Source organism: Nasonia vitripennis, chromosome 3, assembly GCF_009193385.2.
Source record: "Nasonia vitripennis strain AsymCx chromosome 3, Nvit_psr_1.1, whole genome shotgun sequence".
Taxonomy (NCBI): domain Eukaryota; kingdom Metazoa; phylum Arthropoda; class Insecta; order Hymenoptera; family Pteromalidae; genus Nasonia; species Nasonia vitripennis.
Genome location: NC_045759.1, coordinates 24055979 through 24074449, shown reverse-complemented (window position 1 = coordinate 24074449; position 18471 = coordinate 24055979). Strand labels below are relative to the sequence as shown.

At 37.4% G+C, this 18471-nt stretch overlaps 3 protein-coding genes across 32 annotated transcripts; 1 reads left to right on the top strand and 2 right to left on the bottom strand.

Moving 5' to 3' along the window:
* Window positions 1–2014: 2014 nt before the first annotated feature.
* On the bottom strand, window positions 2015–11324 carry LOC100121979 (cleavage and polyadenylation specificity factor subunit CG7185). 7 transcript variants are annotated; one of them, XM_001605531.6, is made up of 10 exons: window positions 11129–11318; window positions 10241–10471; window positions 9934–10161; window positions 9353–9856; window positions 9132–9267; window positions 7873–8162; window positions 7482–7782; window positions 7139–7397; window positions 5765–5845; window positions 2015–4267 (listed from the first exon to the last, which is right to left on the bottom strand). In XM_001605531.6, the coding sequence occupies exons 1-10, from the start codon at window positions 11183–11185 to the stop codon at window positions 4108–4110; spliced, it is 2247 nt and encodes a 748-aa protein (XP_001605581.2). In that variant the 5' UTR covers window positions 11186–11318; the 3' UTR covers window positions 2015–4107. The 7 variants fall into 7 exon arrangements, with proteins under 7 accessions (XP_001605581.2, XP_016839006.1, XP_008206383.1 ...); XM_016983517.3 differs by having other exon boundaries at window positions 9132–9264; XM_008208161.4 differs by lacking the exon at window positions 11129–11318 and adding an exon at window positions 10666–10817.
* A 596-nt stretch (window positions 11325–11920) lies between these two features.
* On the top strand, window positions 11921–17117 carry LOC100121959 (transmembrane GTPase Marf). Of its 24 annotated transcripts, XM_032598331.1 has the most exons (14): window positions 12392–12449; window positions 12551–12592; window positions 12671–12765; window positions 13355–13439; window positions 13516–13642; window positions 13723–14116; window positions 14189–14296; window positions 14398–14418; window positions 14819–14972; window positions 15062–15200; window positions 15269–15878; window positions 15954–16121; window positions 16195–16391; window positions 16464–17117. In XM_032598331.1, exons 3-14 carry the CDS (start codon window positions 12748–12750, stop codon window positions 16666–16668), a joined length of 2226 nt encoding a protein of 741 aa, XP_032454222.1. In that variant the 5' UTR covers window positions 12392–12449; window positions 12551–12592; window positions 12671–12747; the 3' UTR covers window positions 16669–17117. The 24 variants fall into 24 exon arrangements, with proteins under 24 accessions (XP_016839961.1, XP_031783427.1, XP_032454224.1 ...); XM_016984472.2 differs by lacking the exons at window positions 12392–12449; window positions 12551–12592 and adding an exon at window positions 11921–12259; XM_031927567.2 differs by lacking the exons at window positions 12392–12449; window positions 12551–12592 and adding an exon at window positions 11921–12259 and having other exon boundaries at window positions 13164–13439.
* Window positions 17118–17126: 9 nt separating this feature from the next.
* Atp5o (ATP synthase, H+ transporting, mitochondrial F1 complex, O subunit) lies at window positions 17127–18454 on the bottom strand. Its single transcript, NM_001172352.1, has 4 exons — window positions 18348–18454; window positions 17915–17959; window positions 17734–17844; window positions 17127–17652 (listed from the first exon to the last, which is right to left on the bottom strand). The coding sequence occupies exons 1-4, from the start codon at window positions 18372–18374 to the stop codon at window positions 17212–17214; spliced, it is 624 nt and encodes a 207-aa protein (NP_001165823.1). The 5' UTR covers window positions 18375–18454; the 3' UTR covers window positions 17127–17211.
* Between the last annotated feature and the right edge of the window lie 17 nt (window positions 18455–18471).

Genomic DNA, 18471 nt, shown 5'->3' with positions numbered 1-18471 from the left:
TATTGGATTTCTGGTTTGTAAGTTTTTTCGGACCTTCCAAAACTTACCTTATATTTATTAACATATTTTCACGAGTTCACAAATAATCGGCAAATTTGCGGACAATCATATGCCTCATCTTCCAAGCTTTAAGAGACAGCACAACTTTTGGTCAGTTTAAAATCCATAGATTAATCTACAGTAGTATTCGCGTCAGCATTCTTGGAATCCTTGCGTCAACCATACACCAAGGCATAGACGTGGTTTACAACTTTATCTCTTAATTAGGTATTTGATAGATGGATTTCGACAACGACCTTCGTGCCCAATTAAAAAGTAGAAATATCTTCGATTTGATCACAGATTTAAGATGCAAAAATCTGTAAACGCTTCCATATTTTAGGGTTTATGTACATATTCTATAAATCGCTTAGGTATTTCTGTAGTTTATAGGCAGAACGATAAATATATCAAAAGATAGAATAAACGATGTCGCTTTTTTGTCAACGCAAAGTAAGAAAATTATTAAGCCAAGTCGTTAGTCAACAATTGACTACTAACGACTTACGCGCAAATTGTCGCAAAATTAAAAGTGTATCCTATAAGCTTTCAAGTTAAGAACGCACGTGAAACTTCACATTACTAATTTTTTTTTTCGAACGACATCAAAATTATAACAATGTCGTTACAATAGGCACAGATTTTAGAACATCACTTTAGTAAATTGAGTTTTTTTAACTCCATATATTGGTATTTCAATTATTCCTAACGTGTTTATGAGTAGGAGGCACATTTGAGCGTATAAAACTTCGCATAAAAAAGTTAACCAATTTCATCACATTTGTTTAAAAGCCACAAATATCTGTAGTCAAACGATACAGTAAATTTTTGCTAATACTCTTTAGATTTTTTCGAATGTCGATTTCTATAAAAGGAAATATGAAAACCCATAAGAATTTAAATTAGTTATTTATGAATCATTGACCTAACGTATGTTCATGCGTAAGTATCAAGTACAACTTTCGTTCAAAAAAATTTAAAGAGTGCATACTTTGTATTATTTATACAAAAATAGTGTTTGCGAGGCACGGTAATGCAAATATAGTATTTTTGTAAATGTAATCGATAAAGCAAAGTTGAGATTAAAAAATAAGTACCTATAAAAGATGACGGTTAAAATATTTAGAATACAAGTCAAGGCAGGAAGACATCTCGTATAATCACATACGAATGAAAAACGAGAATAGAAACAATAGCGATCTTGGACTTGTGTATAAATAATGAATTTGTCACTATCGCTTTCACTATCGCCTAAAATTCACTTCACATGAGAACAAATGCGTGCTGAAGGAAATAGTATAACAATAATAATTTAGATCACAAACACAAAGACATGCAACTCATACCATGTTTACAATGTATCAGTTTAAAATTAATAATTTACATGTATTGCTGTCAATCAAATCTTGTAAAACAATATAAAATATAAATGAAAGTTTTGTATCGCGCCATGTAATAAATTAAGCTCCATATAGATTGAGCTACAACAACAAACAAAAAATAATTTCGCACAGTTTACAAATCAAGCGGACATAACAGAATTTTTTTAAGACGGTTTTCCGAGTTCTGAAAATGAAACAAACAAGACCCATTCGATTGATCTTTTAAACTTAAAATAAAATCTCTGATCAATCCAATGGTCGATATAATTTCGTATAAAAATAATACATAAAAACTTGATAAAAAAAAATCGATCATGCGACTACATGACAAAGCTGCTTCGTAGTTAGATAAATCGATCTATCATTTATAGACATTTCCTTTTTCATATATACGGAATACGAATTCGAAAAATACGAAATACAGTAAGGAAATCTTGAACGAATAGTATGATAAAGCAATGTATACTATATACGTTAACGCATTTTCGACAGGATTTACGATAAAAAAATCAGATGTAACGACTAGAGAAAAGGCGTCAGTGCTGACTTTGCAGTCGTTAAGAAAATTATTATCCCGATATATAAAGCAACTATTTCAGGTTTAAAATAACAAAACCTTTATTACATCGGTTTATCGCAAATTAAGAAACAGGCCATCTAAACGCAAAGTTATTAAAAAGGATTACAGTCTTGGATTTGAAAACTTAGCCCTTCATAGAAGTTCATTTTTTACAGCAATATTTATCCTAAACTCAGTTAAATAAAAATTAAGTAAGTCAAAATAGTTATCATAGGGAGTTGTACGCCTTAAATGTGTAATATTAATTGATTGAATACATGTAATGAAAAGTTAACATTTTTAAGCTTTATTTTCGCATGTCGCACGTTTATATTTAGGAGTCACTTAAAAGTCGAACTCGCAAAAAATGTCAAACTTTCATTATACGTACGTTAGTGAATCAGATTAGAACGGAAGTGACAGAATATTTTTGAAGATGCCATAATCCCCTAAAATTTACACATCAGCCAAATGTACCAAAGCAATAGATGATACTTAAATTATTATCAATCAATTTTTTTTTTGGTTTCGATGTAGACAGTTCTACAAAAACTATGAAAACGAATGAATGCACAATTATTGTTCCCGCGTTGTGCAAGTAATTGACAATGTCATCGAATGTTCAGAAAACTTATTTCGATTGCAAGCTTCGTTTAGCGTTTCAGAAGAACGAATAATGAAATAAATTTTCCATTTCTTACATGGGTGCTTTCTACATTACAAATATTGTACACTATTTTGGATGGATTAAATAGCACAAACAAGTGTAGTGCAACGGCATGTCAACTTTTCATCTTAACGTCAAATTTCTCGTACTTTTATGTTACAGAATATTTTCGTACAGTATTTTGTCTGTTATTCGGATTGGCAAGAGGATAATAGAGAAGCAACTGTGAAAAACTTGCTATACAGTCCATAGCATGTTGGTATATACAGGATCAAACGTTGTAATATTATCACACTTTGCACATTATCTTTTATTATAGGCTCAATAAAACTATTTCAAAACGGATACAATCTACCGCAATAAACTGCACGCACTAACGCTTCTGTGAATTCGTTTGGCATTTTAATGCATTTTAAAATTTATTGAAAAAACTTCGGTCTCGAAAAGTTGCATTATTGCTCTTTTTGGAGAGTTAAAATGTGTCTTAGGAACTCGATAGGCAATCCTATACATTTCATGTTTCATTCTAAAAAGAAGTGAAGAAAAAAATGAAAAATTTTAAAAGGCAGGCATTTTAAATTGCATCTATACTAAGCGATAAGTTGTTTTCAATTTATATGTGTAAAAATTAACTTGTAAGATGGTATGTATCATAATGAAGAAATATGAGATTTCAGTAAGACTTCTTTATAATCCAATCTCATATTCTTTACTACTTACTACTAAAAATATGGTGCCATCACATCAGAAATTCGCTCACACGCTACTACTTGATAAAATGTACTAGATCTAAAAACGTGAAAATACATTATTTTCTTTTGTTTAAGTAAACCAATTGAAAATCTCTGATTCGATGGCACAACAATCGCACTTTTAATGTGTATTTATAGATGTATATATACACATAGGTATATTAATAATGCATATAGTTATTGGTACAAATAAGGAGACTATAAAATAAACACTCGCATACTCACCCACTGCCGTTGCAGAGACATTCTAGTTAAGTGAATAGGCGAAGGTCATTATTAAATCATGTCCAGAATTAATTTTATCATTTAATTGTATTTCCTTCTCTCTTAACCGAAAAAAGAACTCTACTGAATGGGTTTTAAAATTCGGCAAACATGCCAATGTTAAATTTAATAATGAATATCTCGCATTTGTCCTTACTTCCTTTCAATATTATTCTCGTCCTAGATATACTGAATAAATAATCATACGTTATTCCTTCCTTTGGTTGTTGTATAATAATCTTTAATTGTTTGGAGTACATCGAAAGTCACTTGCTGAGAGCTTTCCGTCATCATTTTTTAATTCATTGTTTTCTCATATTTTAATTGTCAATGTGTCTGAGAGTAAATCTGCTGTTAGTTTCATCATGCCTCGCAGTTGGGCTGGGATGAGCTGTCTGCTGCTGAAGCCGCTGACGATAGTGGTTGGTCGGCAGCAGGCGATGTTCAGTGTCTGGAGCGATGAGACGAGTCGGCCCTTTCATCGCGACGATCCCTCTCACGTTCTCGCTCGCGCTCTGGTTCTCGCTCACGTTCCGCTGGTCTTCGACTCGTTCCATCTCGTTCTCTCTCGCGTTCACGTTCTTTGTAGCGTTCATCATAATACCTACACAGTACATTGTATTCACAATTACCTTAAAATTAACAACCACTACTTAGGGTAGATGATCCAACGTTTTTCTTTCTCTTCTAACTTACTACTATACTAAATTTTTATTTCTCTTTTTTTAGTCATTAATACTACTTTCAGATAGGTGTTAGAAAAATAATATTGTGATTTTAATTTTAATCTGATTGTGCCATATGTAGTTAGTAAAATTATTTAAATTAAATGTTTAGCATTGACAGGTGCATCTACCCAATGTTGTACTTGGACTCATATTTAAATCAAGCCTTCTGTTGAAATATGTAGTAAAATTTTATTTTTTATAAAAAAAATGAATTTAAAAGAATTTTATTAGCAATTGTATTAGTATAAGTATTTTCAAAAAGCTTGAAGCAACATTTTTGAGTTTTTAAAAATTCACGCAAGTTTCATTTGCAAGTACGAATTTTAGAAAACTTGTTTGAAATGCAATTTTTATTAATCAGTCGATATGATAATTACAATGAGTCTAGCTATGCTACGAGTATTAAACAAAGTCGCAAGTACAAATTTCACTTGCTTTAAACTTCTTGTTTATAATGTAACAAATGTTTAAAGTGTCCAAGTACAGATTTACATTTGAAGGACAATTGTTTTATTACTTGGATTATTGTCCCAAGATTTCTAACTACAAGAAACATACGGGACAAAGATCGTGAGAATAGGATTACTATAAATATCAATGAAATTCCTCTTGACCCAGATGTTTTCAAAAATTTGTTCAAGATGGCTCTTTGCAAAAAAATGGAATGTACAGGGGGAATACTGCAGGTATATGTGTGTACTTGAATGAATTATTTTTATAACCTAAATTTAAAATAAAATAATTTATTGTTTTTAAAAGTTATTTATAAAGACAATAATCCAAAGATTAAGGTATCAAAATACATGAGTATTTATTTCTACCTTGATATTCTACTTTTTTCTAATGAGCCACCTTGAGTACAATACCATTCTGGGAGGCATACAAAATTTTAACAGTCACAAGAAAAATTACGGGGCTTAATTTTTACTCTTTAAATACAATTTCTATGAGAAATACTAAATAAAATACTTATATAATTCAATAAACTTTGAATTCTCGTAAAATCATTAAGTACGTTTTTATGCAAATTTCGCAGATTTTCTTCAGACGAGAAAGAGGAGTTTCAAAAAATAAAAGTCAATACGTCTAAAGTAAAATCGAAAAGCTGAAGTTGACAATTTTTTTGTTTCGACGAAAACGAGCTTGAAGAGTGTTAGCGTACAATTTTGGACTAATGCGGCATTCCCGCTATTAACCCTCGCGCAGTTGTAACACTCTGCAAGCTACCGTCGTAACTAGTTAACGACGAGTAGACGTAATTTTTAGATATTTTTACAATTCAGTACAAAACAAGCGAGACGCACATATGATTATAATCATAATTTTTTCAACTATTTACATGCATTCACTTAAGTGTAAAAAAGTATGTTTACCTAGATGTCTTGGAAGATGAGACAGGTGCCGCTTCGGGCGGCTCTTCCTTTACTCTTGGCCTGGTGGACTGACGTGTTGTACTAATCAAAAATTGATATTGTTATGATTACATACTGAAGAACCAGGCTAAGATGCTTCTGGTTTATAATTATAGAATATACAATTTGATAATTAACATTGTTGCAGTTTTGTTATAATACATTAGCGCAAATTCGTAAATAACACAATGTATCTACTTTTGAAATATGTTCACAATGATCAGAACTTTTTTTTCGTTGATTACAGTGGCGGGACATTTATACCGGTCATACGATTAAATTCCAGTAAACCTTTTGCTAGACGACATGTCGAACGCTTAACAGATTTCCTAACTTATCTTACAATGGCAATGATGATAGAAGTAATATAAATCTGTTTAACCCTTTCAGTTAACCTGTTAAATCAGTACTCATTTAAAATACATGATAAAGACTAACTTCATATACACCTTGAGGTTCTAGAAATACTTCAAATAATCGTTTTACCAAAAAGTAACTATGCATGTAAAAAAATGAACAGTCTGAAAGGATTAAATATAGCATTCGCGTAAGAGATTAGCATTAATCGATCAGAAATAATAATTATTCAATATCAAAAATGCCGTAGAACAATGATTCTTGATGAATATCACAGTATTTCCATTGATCGACAACTGACTGATGACCGCAGGGACTTTAACAAGCGTGTATTATAAGTACAATATAATGCATGTATAAAAGAAAGAGCTTTAAAGCACAACCTGCTTTGAGTGAAGTTTAAAAAATTAGCCATACAAAAAGTTTTGTATAAAAGTTCCGTTCCAAATAATTGCGTATAAAAATATAATACAAATGGATATATATTATAGGGATTATTATAAAGAGTAGAAAAGCAGCTCTATAAATAATAGAGCCTTAGTTAACTTTAAATCGTTGTCAGCGCTTCAGAGTCTTAAGCTTTAACATGCAACTTGTTGGAGTTTGCCACTACAAAAGAAACAAAAAAAGAAGGTCCAGAAAAAGAAGATCAAGTTTTGACAGAATGAAATTTCTCGTTCGTTATGTGGGCATGTAAAACTCGCAACGACGCGACGTTGAACATTAATATTCTTGTTTCAACGCACACACGCGCTCATACATACGCCGTGAAACTAGGGATGAGCGACATTATTCACATTGTATAATATCGTAAAATGCTATTTAAAGGCATGTTTCATATCATTCTTACACTCTACTAACACAGATAATCGATTATTTATACAATATGAATACTATTCTCCATCCAAAATTTTACTCATCATCTCTCTTTCATATTGACTCACTCACGGAATCATCATAAATATTGCAGTCTCTTACCTCTCTTCTCTGCTTCTCTCCCTGTACTCCCGATCACGTTCCCTGTCGCGTTCTCTGCTGCGTGATCTTTCTCTTGCATAGGGCTCGCTGTAGTAGCGTTCACGCTCACGGTCACGATCACGGTCGCGTTCGCGGTCACGGTCCCTGTCGCGTTCACGATCGCGCTCACGACTTCTTTCGCGGTACTCGCGATCACGACTTCTTGATCGCTCACGTCGCCTTCTGTGGCTGCGATCTCTGTCACGAGATCGGGATCGTTCTACAAAACAAAAAAATCAGTAATTGTTAATGAATTAATGATAACAAAATCAACTGTTATTTTCGAGTATGGATGGGATATTACCTCTGCGCGCAGAACCATAACTCTTGGTCTCGACGCCCCTAAGGGTGTCTTGAAGCGAACTTATCAGGATTTTGCAGCGATCGTCGGCCGCTACTTTGGACTGTTTGATAAGCGATATCGCAGTCACCAAGGTCTCAATGGCGCTCGCGTACTCTCCTGCCGCTGCATCCGATACGGCGCGGGCGATGGCTGAAGAAGACACTTTTCTATTGCGGCCCATTATCTCTTCAATTTCTTGTTCAGATAGTGGCGGTGGTGGCCCGTCAGCGCGATGATCAGGTCCTGGTGCACCGTATGGTGGCTGTAAGAAAGGCGGAGGTTTTTGTTATTAATGATTTATATAAGCTGATTACAAGCAGATATTACTGAAATTTCAATCGATTATTCTCACCTGTGCGGCTGGTGGCCCGTAAGCATGAGGAGGAGCATGAGGCGGCCCATGTGGTGGCCCATGAGGCTGTCCGTGAGGGGGTCCGTGAGGTGGACCATGAGGGCCGTGAGGTGGTCCATGAGGTGGTCCCGGTGGTCCTGGTGGTGGTCCACCTGGATGCTGTCCCGGATGCTGGTGCGGGGGACCTTGTGGAAAGAATGCGGGGTTCACGTGAGGAGCTGGTCCGCCAGGAGGTCCCTGAGGCGGTCCTTGCGGAGGACCTCCGTGACCCGGCGGTGGTCCTCCAGGGCCTGGCAACATTCCTAATGTTTGTCCCAATTTTTCCGGTTACAGTGCGGCGCACCCGCATGTATCTCATTATTAATGACACACACGTGGCGTCGATCGACGGGGTTACAATATACATACACTTGCGGACTACTTTACTTTAGATACATCGAGCTACATTTTTATTTTACTTTGTGTCTGCGTGTAACGAAAAATAGTGGCAAAAAATAAAAAGGAGCAAATTGTTTTGTGAAAATCGTCTAATTGCTTGACTACGATAATTATTGCTGATCCATTGAGAGATTATGCACAGTAGAACTAGTCAAGCAAATTGGTTAGCCGACTATATCTATTTTGTATTAAAAATAACGTTCATTCGAAAAATTCTCAATTACGTGGGACACAACGATTAACGACTAAAAGATAAAAAAAAAAGTAAAAGAAATAAATGTAAAGCAAAAGAACGAACGCAAGCATTAATATTCCTCGAAACATGCAGTAACTTGTGTATAACTTTTTATAATTAGAAAGCGCGTGTGCGTCTATGAAATGCCGCAAGCGCTCGTTGCCAGTAGCAGTCGTGATTAAAACCATTGCTTCCGACTACAAGACAGCAAGAATGAGAGAATAATACATTGCCAGCGTTCCCCTTTAGTCTTTTTTTTTGCATTCCTCAAAACATCGTGTATGCATATATCGAGTAATCCGTGAGTACGCAAACTGCGACCGGAAAGCAACTACTACTTCGGTTTTTTTTTATTTTTTATTTTCTTTTACGACATATAGGCATAATAAATGAACAGATACGTATGTCCTATTTGTAGATACGCAAGCACTACCACGTTAGATAAATAACAACGAAAAATAAACAGTGAAAATAATTAAGGGTTGCGGGTCAACTCAGGGTTTCAAGGGAGCCTCCTTGGCGTGCTCGGATTATCAAAGATACCATAGTGACATAGCGACTAATTTTATCAGTTTGAATACGGTACCTGGTGGTCGATTCCATTCCGGACGCGGTGGTGCTGCTCTTGGATCACCGCCCGGCGGTCCGCCGGGGTGTCCTGGAGGTCCACGAGGTATACTCTGACCTGGTGGACCAGGTGGTCCTCCGTGAGGACCGTACTGCTAGAAAAAAATAGCAAAACACATCATTAAAGTTTCCTATTCCTTAATTTAAAAAGTCTTACTTTAAACGTAAAAAGCAAATTACCATGCCAGGTGGTCGGCCTTGGCCTGGACCAGGTCCGGGAGGACCTTGCTGTGGTGGTGGAGGTCCCCCAGGTCCAGCAGGTCCTCGAGGCGGCCCTGGTGGCCCGTTGGGTCTGGGTCCATTCCAGGGGCCTTGCTGACCATAGCCAGGGGGAGGAGGACCCTGATTTGGATGTCCTTGGAGTGGATGATGGGAGCCAGGGCCTGGACCCATAGGCGAGCCGTGCATACGTGGCGGCCCCTGCTGAGGTGGGCCACCAGGTCCTGGTCCCATGCCAGGTGGTCCTCCGCCAGGAGGAAGTCTCTGGCCAGGCCGCATTTGTCCCTGAGGGGGCCCCATCATCATTCTCGGGCCGTGATTTTGTTGCGAATGCGGCGGATGTTGAGAATGTGGAGGATGCTGATGCGGCGGCATCGACTGTTGATGTTGGTGAGAATTGTGAGGCCGCTGATTTTGACTCTGTTGAGGTGATGAAGTTGGCCGAGATTTGCATTGCGACTCAAACTGTAACATTTGATTTAGTTATTCATTATTTTTGTTTTTTCTGGAGTTAATGGGAGAATGGCGTTAGCGATGCCTACCTGATTTAGGGCCTGTTTACTGGGGTATGTGACTTGAGGGTGTTGTCCATGAAGTTCTTTCTTGGGTAATCTTTCCATGCACATTCGCATGCTCTGCTCCGAACCCAGCGAAATCACACAAAAACCTTTCGATCTGCCATTGGCACGGTTTTCAAAAAACTTGACTTCAATGAAGTCTGGTACTCCTATATTAGCAACTGCATCTGCTATATCCTGATCACTTGTCCACTATAAGGCAAAAAAGAAAGATTAGCATCAACGCTTTAAAGACTACATTTACGTAAGAATAGTAAGGCAGATGAATTACCCAAGTTAAATTTCCAACGTAAAGCTGGTGTCTTCTGCCAATCTGGTTTGGCTGAATATTATTTCCAAGTTGATGGTAAGGTGCATTACCATTGGTTTCTTCATTCGAGGTTTCCCTGTCCCTATCACCCCGTTCACTGCTCTCCGAGGTACCTCGCTCATTATTGCCAGGTGCCGCAGCAATCACATCATCGTAGAGATCGACGCCGTCGCCGGTAAATTCACCTTGCACCTAAAGAAAATCAGATATCCGTGTAGATAAGCTCAAAGATGCATCAATCATGGAGCCCAAAAGCTCGATGAAAATCGGACGCTAGTCAGCAAACGAGCTGCTACACCGAAACAAAAATAAAACCTATGCTTCGAGTGCAGTAAATTCGGTCGCCGTTTCAACGCCGTTTGCATTTGAACATTCCCAAAACACACCATATAATCGGATATCAGCAAAATCCTGTCGCGTCGCCTCGCCGTTCACAGTCCGACGAGTACGTGAGCAATCAGCGCGTGAGAGACAGAGACAGCAACAGAACCTCTCGGCTGGTCATAAGCTCACTTCTATCCACACAGTGCATTTTCCGCATCTCGTACTCGTAGTTGCAAAAATCGGGTTAGCCAATTAACAAAAAAGAATCGTCCGAATGGAACCGCGCAGCCCCCGCGTGAATAGACAAGCATCGATAAGCTGACGAATAACTCGCGGCTGATCGAAGCTCAAAACGACGACGACGACGACGGCGGCCGCCGCCGCCGCCGCCTCCATGACGCCAAGTTTCAACCGACATACTCGGCGTTTTTTCCAACTGCGGATCACACGCTGAGCGTTCGACGCCGCGTTCAAACATCAGCCTCAATCCTTTCGTTCGAAAAACATAGTAACTACGGTATTTACCTGCGCAAAGTCCTGTTCTAGATCGTCAGCGTAGAGATCAATGTCACCGTCCGCCATTTTACACCCACCGACGCTGCTCTCGTGCAGAGACGACCAGCAGCAGCACAGCGGTATAAAGACACAAGTACGTGTGTTGTGTATAGGTATTACTACTGCCCGGCGTGCAGCGTGCTCGTTCCACGCTCCGGGAATAACTGAGGGGGAATACGGGCGGCCGCCTTATGCTGGTGTGTATAACGACAAGTAGCGCCGTCCTTGTCGGCCGCTATTGCGCGCGCCTGCGCGCCAAAATTAGGTATGTGCGGCAGACAATATAATAGATTAATAGGTATAGGTATACGCTGTGGGCGTTTGTTTTGAGCAGGGTTTAGCTGCTTTTTAAACTTTTTACGGGTGGCTTCGACAAGTTCTTTTTTACGATTGTTGCGGCTGTGATTTATACTAGTTACGTGCACGAGACGTTGCACTTGCAGCACGGCCGCTCGAGATAATAATGTTGCAGCGCCATATATATATTTGCTGCAGGCTTTGGCGCTAGATTCGAAATTTATCATTTTGGTTTAGTACCGTGAATCTTCGTAGAAAATAAATGCAGTACAGTCTTTTTTTTAATGTTTTTTTATAATAGCTTATCCATACGTTAGCATTGCATTATTCAATTAAAATTTTTCTTAAATATTCTTTAGAATATTAAAACATAAATTTATTTTGCTAAGTATTGCGTTAGTTTATTGCATATATACTAAGAATTCGATCTGCGCAACTCGGCATCGCGCATTTCGCGCATGTGATCTTGCGGCAGCCGAAAGAGCAAGAATATCACTCAAAAACCGTCTATCTCTATATGTATACCTATACTTATAGACATCGTCGATGTCAAGACTTGAGACGGCCTTCGCCGTTGTTGTAGTGCACTACTCCGTGATCTCGAATTTGCAACCAATTTACCGATGACTTGGACGACGTTATAGTTTCATCGGCTTTAAAGACTGCACTCGTAGCAGAAGAGATTCACAGTGCGCGAAATATATAAGTACAACGAGGGGGGAAGAGTGCACTTTCTGCTACGAACGACGATACCACGACGTGCAGCCAGTTGGTAGTGGGTACCTATCCAGACATCTGAACAACGTAAGTTCCTAGAGGCATTGCTTAGGTATATACGATGCTTATTTATTTTCCCGGTTATAAATAGTCCAAGCGTTTATGAAATATCTCTGAGGTATGTACGAGTTCGAATTGATCGCGGTTTACAATTACAACGCAGTTGTCTCTTCTCGGGCGAGGATTGCGTGATTCTCTGTTGATGATTAACTTTAAGGTTAGAGTTTTGTTGGAGTCTAGAATCGTGTCAGTATTATTGCGATACACAATTGTTAAACTATAGATCTGTAGAAAAATACACTGAATTTTTTGCGATAGGACCGCATAATTAGATTCGTTAGCAAAGCGGGGAGTGGTTTGGTCAGAAGCACATTTTGTGTCTTACATCACTTAAATGGAATTTCAATCTATAGTATGTTTTTGTTGAACATGTTACAGATTTGAGACACCAGCAATATAACTGACAACATGCCAGTGTAGTTAACTTATTGCTCATCACATGGGATATAACTTCAATGTCTGACGAGAAACAGGTTTACAACTGTTGATTGTTGAGTGTTAAACTTTGGTGTTAACTTGATCAGTTAATTACCTTTCATTATGGTTCTTCTATATTGTCACTATCCTAGATTCACAAATCTCATTTCAGTTGGCTCAACCATTATTCTAATGTATAGCATTGATAAATGTAATACTGACTTTACACTCAGTTTTTGAAATGTTTGTAAGAACATATGATTCACAAAACTGTTTTTAAAGAAGGGGTACACTGTACATGTATATGTAATTTTATATTGTATGTATATATATATATATACATATATATATATATATAATTGTATTCACTAGATGTTATTGTTTGACACTGTACACAAACACCATGAGTATATAGCTTGAATGACGCTTGGTTTTTATTATTTTTTGATTCCAGTTGCAATCCTGCATGCTTCGCATCCACCAACAAACATCACCAGCAGAGCACCCCATTTCAATTAATTTGCCAAATATTTCGACAAAGTAGATCAAGTAATGGCTGCATATATCAATCGCACAATGTCTATGATTGCTGGAGAGAATCAATTTCGCACAAATGATATTAGAACTGAAAATTCTCCTCTGCAGATATTTGTCAAAGCCAAGAAAAAGATCAATGACATCTTTCTTGAAATTGATGATTATGTGGATGACACAGTACGGTTTATTGGATGTGAGTAGATTTTTTAGTAAAATAGATATTCAATTTGTTGATAGTTTAATAATAAATGTTATTATTGCATGTGAAGCACTGCGAGATGATCACAATATCATTAGCCCTCCAGAGGTGAAAAAGGTTGAAAGCTATACAGATAAAGTACAAGGGATCAGAGATGTTCTCAAGAGGGATCACATGAAAGTGGCCTTCTTTGGAAGGTTTGTATACATATATATTTATACAAAAAACACTTCTTGAAATTATATTTTCAACTTTTTTACAACTTATGAATTTGCAGAACAAGCAATGGAAAGAGTACTGTTATCAATGCTATGTTAAGAGACAAAATATTACCCAGTGGTATAGGTCACACAACTAACTGTTTTCTACAAGTTGAGGGATCTGAAGGGGGAGAAGCATATCTAGTTACTGAAGCTTCTGATGCAAAGCAGCCAGTCCAATCAGTTGGACAACTTGGTCATGCTTTATGCAAAGAAAAATTATGCGAAAGCAACTTAGTAAGAATATTCTGGCCAAAAGACAAGTGCCTACTTTTAAGAGATGATGTAGTCTTTGTGGATAGTCCTGGTGTTGATGTCACACCAAATCTTGATGATTGGATTGACAAACATTGCCTGGATGCTGATGTTTTTGTTTTGGTTGCTAATGCGGAATCTACATTGATGATTGCGGTTCGTATTTTATTATTTACTTATGACTAAAAATCTTTGAGAATAATAATAAAAATATTTTCTTTAAAACAGGAGAAAAACTTTTTCCACAAAGTTTCAACAAAATTGTCAAAACCAAATATTTTCATACTCAACAATAGATGGGATGCATCTGCATCAGAGCCAGAGTTCCTCGATGAGGTAGGTACAATAGAATGGCCGGATTTTCTTATTTTCAAATAATGTGGGTAATTTTTTTGATACATTTAAAAGTTCTTGATATCAACAAATTTATTGTCTAGCTGGTCGATGAGCAAAAGGAGGTAAGATGCCCTTACGAACTGCATAGTGAAAAAATAAAAATTTTTTGGATAAATATTGTTTGCAAGCTTCATGTTGATTTTTTAAGGGGCTAAATCACTCTTGCAAGTTACATTCCCAATTCTATTAGACTTTATATTATAACAATCACATTAATACTATTGTTTCTCTTGAAAATCAGACTAGACTTTAAAATATCAATTTTCTATACGACATACATTTTTTTTAATTTCAACCCCTAAGTGATTAAATCCCTCATATATTTTTTTCTACAAACACTTATTTGTTACAGCACAAAAACTGCTATTTGGCACACTTATATTTTTAATGCCCTTTTATTTTCGATGTGCTTGTTATGCACATGCTTGTTAATGCGGACTTTTAAACGCATTGTTTGTTTAGGTGAGAGCGCAACATCAGGAGCGTGCCGTAGATTTTCTAGCAAAGGAATTAAAGGTGTGCAATCCTAAGGATGCGGAGGAGCGTGTTTTTTTCATTTCGGCTAAGGAAACGTTGCAAGCGCGACTTCAGGAGGCACGTGGCCAACCAGCTCACAGTAGGTTTTCACAGCTTCATTCATGAAAATTTACTTTTTCAGATACTAAGAAGTTGTGAACAGTTATAAAAGAACATCATGATTTTTAGATGGTGCACTCGCTGAAGGATTCCAAAACCGGTACTTCGAGTTCCAAGATTTCGAGCGTAAATTTGAAGAATGTATCTCTAAATCAGCCGTCAAAACTAAATTCGAACAGCATTCCCAGCGAGGCAAACACATCGCTACGTAAGTATATTATGCCAATCGTTAAATAAAGTATATCTTTTCTTCGATTTAAACCAATATTATGATAGGGAAATACGTCAAACTCTGGACGAGATTCTGGAACGAACGCAAAAGATGAAATCCGAGCAAGTAAACGTGAAAAAAGAAGTGCATGATAAGCTGAATTTTACCGAACAACAGCTCATGATCCTTACGCAAGAGATGAAGGATAAAATCCACCGCATGGTTGAAGATGTAGAGCAGCGAGTCTCCAAAGCTCTGAACGAAGAAATTCGTCGCCTCGCCGTTCTCGTAGACGAATTCAGCGTCCCCTTTCACCCGGAGCCCCTAGTACTCAACGTTTACAAACGCGAACTCCATGTTCATGTGGAGAACGGTCTTGGCTCGAATTTGAGAGCACGTTTGAGTACTGCTCTTGCGTTGAACATCGAGAACTCGCAGAGGGAGATGACCGAGAGGATGTCCTGTCTGCTACCTGAGAACAAGCGGCAGATGTCGTTGAACGTGATGCCGAGAAGGGAACCGTTTGAAATTCTTTATAGGCTTAACTGCGATAATCTGTGCGCAGATTTCCACGAGGACTTGGAATTCCGGTTCTCTTGGGGTATCACTGCGCTTATCAACAGGTTCGCTGGAAAACAAAGTCAGAGGCTTGCTATCACGAATTTACCGCAGGAGGTTGGTTAGCCTTCTTTCATTCTACGAGGAATAGATGGACGTTATTGCATAATATGAAAAATTCATGTTTCACAGATTCCACAGTCTCTTGTTTCACCTGCAGATAGCATAGACTCTTCTAAATTCGTTTCTACCGCGAATTGTTTTGCACCAAGGCAGGATGATTGGTCACTGGCTACCAGAGTAGCAATAGCGTCGATAACTTCTCAGGGAACGATGGGAGGTCTTATAGTAGCAGGATTTGTGAGTTTCTTTCAACACAATGAGTATAGTCGATTTGTGATACTAACAATAAACGAGTTATTTACAATTTTAGATGTTAAAAACTGTTGGTTGGAGACTCATAGCAGTAACTGGAGCGATTTATGGAGCTTTATACATGTACGAACGTTTAACGTGGACGAATAAAGCAAAGGAACGTGAATTTAAGAGGCAATATGTTTCACATGCTACAAAGAAGCTGAAACTTATTGTTGATCTTACTTCGGCCAATTGCAGTCACCAAGTTCAACAGTAAGTTTAACCATGCTTTTTAAATGATTTAGAGAATTAATTAAGCGGTGCTAATGAATATGACGATTGCAGAGAATTGTCGAGCACATTCGCACGATTATGCCACTTGGTAGACGAAACCACGTCTGAAATGGATAGTGAATTGAAGACGATCGCTACGACACTTCGTACTTTGGAGGAGGCAGCCACCAACGCTAAAGTACTCAGAAACAAAGCGAATTATTTAGCAAATGAACTCGATCTATTTGATGCAGCTTACTTGAAATCTTTACATTAAAATTTTTGTTTTATAAAAGCGCATCCTTTCCACAGTAGTACATCGTGGAAAAACGATAAGTGCTCTGTTAATGTACATATACATAGACGAATTCTCTCTTATCACAGAGAACAACTTGTCACATGTCAGAGGAATGTTTCTAAACTTTAAATTCTAGTCTCAGTTTCTCTGATCCTTCTTTCTTATAATTGCATAGCAGCAAATGTTGATTTTTTTAATTCTATCCTGATTGAATTTCATTGAACAAAAGAAAAATTTTCTAGCATTGATTTATTTGTATGATTGGATCAACAATGGTGTTTTAAACCAATTTTTGAATTAAGTTACATCTAGATCTATTATCTTTTTATTTGTATGATTATGAGCTGCGCTTGATAGATATTAGATAAACTTGATATACACATGATTATAAAATTTAGCATAATAAACGATTTATTGTTAATAAAAAACTGCCTTGGTTTTTATTTAATACCTATTTATTTAAATTGCCTTTACATCGCGGTGACATTCGACTAACGCCATAAACAAATTGAAAGTTTAACTTTAAACAGCGGCGTTAATAATATCGGTGTATTTCTTGATTTTGCTGGATACACTCATATCTACATATTTATCGCCAATGGACACAACCATACCACCAATGATGCTTGGGTCAACCTTTGTTGTCAACAAAATGGTTTGACCTTGCTTCAAGAATGCCTTGAGGGCGGATTCCAATTTGCCCTTGTTGTCAGCATCCAGGGGTTTGGCAGTGATGACTTCGCATACTACCTCTCCTCTGTTGGCTGCCATGATGAGTTTGAAGGCATTAATGACTTGATTCAGTTTTCCTAGTCTTCCATTTTCGGCAAGAAGGCTCAGGAGGTTGGAGGTGGCAGGGTTGAGGCTGGCACCAATCTTCTTGAAAGCCTCAGCCTTCAATTTGCGCTTAATGGAAGGGTCCTTGATGAATTCGGCCAATTTCAGATCAGTTTTCATTTGACCCTATTAAAATTTAAAACAGTGTAATTGACCAAGCTAATTTTCTTATAATTACTTGAATTCGGTAAAATATCATGTGCTTACTTGGAATTTGACCAAGTCCTTTTCAACAGCATCCAAGGACTTTTGTTTACTTGCGGCAGAGAACAGAGCTGTGGCATAGCGACCTTCCAAACCAAAAACTTGGACTGGGGGCTACAATAGAACAATGTTATTACTTTTTGAAAACAGTGTGCGGTGCCAATTGTGAATTCAAGTGCATTACCTTGACCATCTGCTGGGCCACAGATGAGGAGGAGAAAGTCCTTGCCTGAAAATATATCATGTTAGAACTACCATAAAAATTCTTTTTATTTTCATTCGTTCATATTCGAATTTTTGAAACGCCATTTTTACTAATTATTATATAAGGTTAATTTGATATTTCATTATTTTGTAAATAAGTCATTGCATCTATGAAGCTATAAAATAAGAGTTCATTATTAAATCGGTTTTATTCCAACATCGTTGACCTTTGCAAAAAGAAATATCCGTGCAAACGAGTAAATCGTCGAACTGTGACAGTCATAAAAGGTAGGTTAGGTCTCGAATTCCAAAATTATCCCCGTAAATCAATAGCGAAATGAAAGAAGCGCTGCATACGTATAATATGGAGAAATGCAAAATCAAAAATTTTATCATTGCAATAAGAAACTTACGATAATGTTGATCCTGCTCGCAGCCATTTCGAAGAAAATTTTAATCGTCGAAACGGGGATGTGCCGAATTCACATTACAAGAACACCACCACCGATTGCATAACTACACAGACGCAGACGAGAA